The 2,270-nt window shown below is 50.7% G+C and overlaps 1 protein-coding gene across 3 annotated transcripts in view; it reads left to right on the top strand.

The window, feature by feature from the left end:
• The first annotated feature begins 1,627 nt into the window (after positions 1-1,627).
• The window catches only part of WDTC1 (WD and tetratricopeptide repeats 1), a 16,839-nt gene continuing 16,196 nt past the window's right edge, over positions 1,628-2,270 (top strand). For all 3 annotated transcript variants that reach the window (XM_010133832.1, XM_010133833.1, XM_010133831.1), the window contains exon 1: positions 1,628-1,782. In XM_010133832.1, the coding sequence (XP_010132134.1) occupies positions 1,675-1,782 (108 nt within the window). In that variant the 5' untranslated portion in view covers positions 1,628-1,674. The remainder of the gene's footprint in view (positions 1,783-2,270) is intronic.

The raw sequence follows: 2,270 nt of genomic DNA, 5'->3' as shown, positions 1-2,270 counted from the left end.
GTGCAGGTGTGTCCCAGGCTGCCCAGGGCAGTGGTGGAGTCCCCATCCCTGGAGGGGTTTCCCAGCCGTGTGGAGGTGCTGCTGCGGGACAGGGGTCAGTGGGGACCTGGCAGCTCTGGGGAACGGGGGAACCCGAGAGGCTGAAAGGGTTTTTCCAGCCAAAGCGATTCTGTGATTTTCAGAGACCAACAAACATCTGCATTTTCTCCCTGTGTTGTGTTGGAGAGATCCTGTGGCTGCACTAAAAGTCCTGCTCAGGAGCCCAACCTTCAGTTTGCCGTGTGGCTCTTCTTGCTCTCTCTCTTCTTGTGAGAGGAGCCGGCTCTGTCAGGAAAGCGACCCACGCTCCCTCCTTGGCCATGTGCTGCTTTCTGTGAGGCAACATGAGTTCTTGGTACTTCCTACCCGTGGGGAAATGCCTGCAAATGCACGCTGACAGTTTTTTGAGCACAAATTGAAGCTGAACCCCAGGGCTTTGCAGTGCAGACGCCTCGTGGCTTTGCCATGTGTGGCTGCACGGGCCTGAGGGGTGGACGCCCTCGCTTTGCAGCAGCCCAAGAGATGAATCGGTAGAGAATCTGGCAGGGTTTGTCAGAACCTCTGCCTGACCTCAGCCAAGTTTTTTGTTGCTGCATTTCTGTGAAATGTTCTTGTTTCAGTGAATCAGCATTTCCTCATTCAAAAGAGGCCGCGTTGGAAAATTTTGGCTTGTTCCGCTCGTAAAAGCGTTTACAGAGACTGTGAAATGATTGGGTGACTGGGGACAAAACGGGTGTTAAAAATGGTGTTTATTTATTTTTAAAGAGAACTGTAGGAATATCAAAAGGGGCCAGCGCGGGGCCTGCGGGATGTAAATGAGGTGAATGACATCATTTCTCAGAGGCTGCCGGCTCCTGGGCTTGGCAGCCCGTCCGGAGCAGGGTTGTGACAATCACCCTGCAATTTGAACGGTTTCTAGTGAACCGAGCTAATTTCCTGGGGTTTAAATTATTTAGGTTAGTGCATTAAATATGGAAGTCCATTAAGACCGTGGAAAACTCTTAATTTCTCCTGGAAATACAACTTGAAGTGATCATTGCTTTTCTATTGCTGATGGGCGTGTGGATGGTAGTGTCACCTGAGGGCTGGCTGCTGGAATTTCTAAGGAGCGCTTTATACCCTTTCGGTTATCTTATTTTGGGCTGATAATCCAAAGTAGTAAACGAGAGTGAAGAGGTGGCTGCAAATACCGATGCCTTGTTCATTCTCAACATAACATGTCTTGTTGGTTGTAGAGTTTGGGAAATGTGGAATCAGACACGAGTAGAGGTGTGATGGTGGCAGGCGAGCTGCAAAACGTGGTGGTACCCCGGGTTGCGGGGTCTTTGCAGATGTGCCAGCGTGGCTTTTCCAGGCTGGTGTCCTCTGGAGTGCTCCTCGCTGTGAATTTCTCCTCGAACTGGGGATGCCTCTGAAGTGAGATGTCCTTCACTCTCCCGTTGTTTCTTCCCATCCTTGAGTTTCTTGAAGGAGCCTTTATAAAAACTTCTCAGCTCTTAGCCACCGCTGGGTTTTGAAACATAAGTCCTTGGCGTGGTACCTGAATGGCCTAACGCGTTGGTATCTGCCTCTGTTCCCCCCATTCTGTCCTGCAGGTAATTAACTGCCCTCGGTGGGGATCAGGGCTCTGTTGGCATGCTCGGATGCACAGCGGCTCTTCCCATAGCTTCTTTTCGTCTGCCCCGTTGCAAGAAGATGGCAAAAGCAAACATTACCAGAGACATCATCCACAGACAGATCAAGGTGCGTGTTGGCCAAGCGTTTGCTCATGTTGGGTGGAGGGTGGGTAGAGAATCCGTGTTCGCGGCAGATTGGGAAATACTCACTGGAAAGATCTCTGCTTCTTACGCATTGACAAGCCGTGTGAGGAGCTTAGGAGAGTGGACCCACAGGAGCTATCGCTGTGCTTAACGAAGAGCTGGGATGAAGTATGGGCTAACAGGAACACAGTCCCCCTCCCTAGCAGGAGCGCACCGTGCTCGTTTGACACCAGCAGCTCTGGTTTTTTTGAGTGCGGCGTTGAAGAGAGAAAAACGGCTTCTTGTGTTTGGGGACCACAAAGGCCCTGTAACCAGCTTCCCTCATCAGCTTTCTGTCTGCTGCTTTCTGTGTTCTCTTCGTGTGATCTTGCCATCAAAGGTATTTGCTGACTAGTGAAGCTAATGATCTCTGTCTCAGTCTCTTTCTGCCTCCTTTCCTTTAAAGAGTGGTGTGTTGCTTCCTTTGTGTAG

The sequence above is a fragment of the Buceros rhinoceros genome, unplaced genomic scaffold (genome assembly GCF_000710305.1).
Source record: "Buceros rhinoceros silvestris isolate BGI_N320 unplaced genomic scaffold, ASM71030v1 scaffold22543, whole genome shotgun sequence".
Taxonomy (NCBI): Eukaryota; Metazoa; Chordata; class Aves; order Bucerotiformes; family Bucerotidae; genus Buceros; species Buceros rhinoceros.
This window is presented reverse-complemented; position numbering and strand designations above follow the sequence as displayed.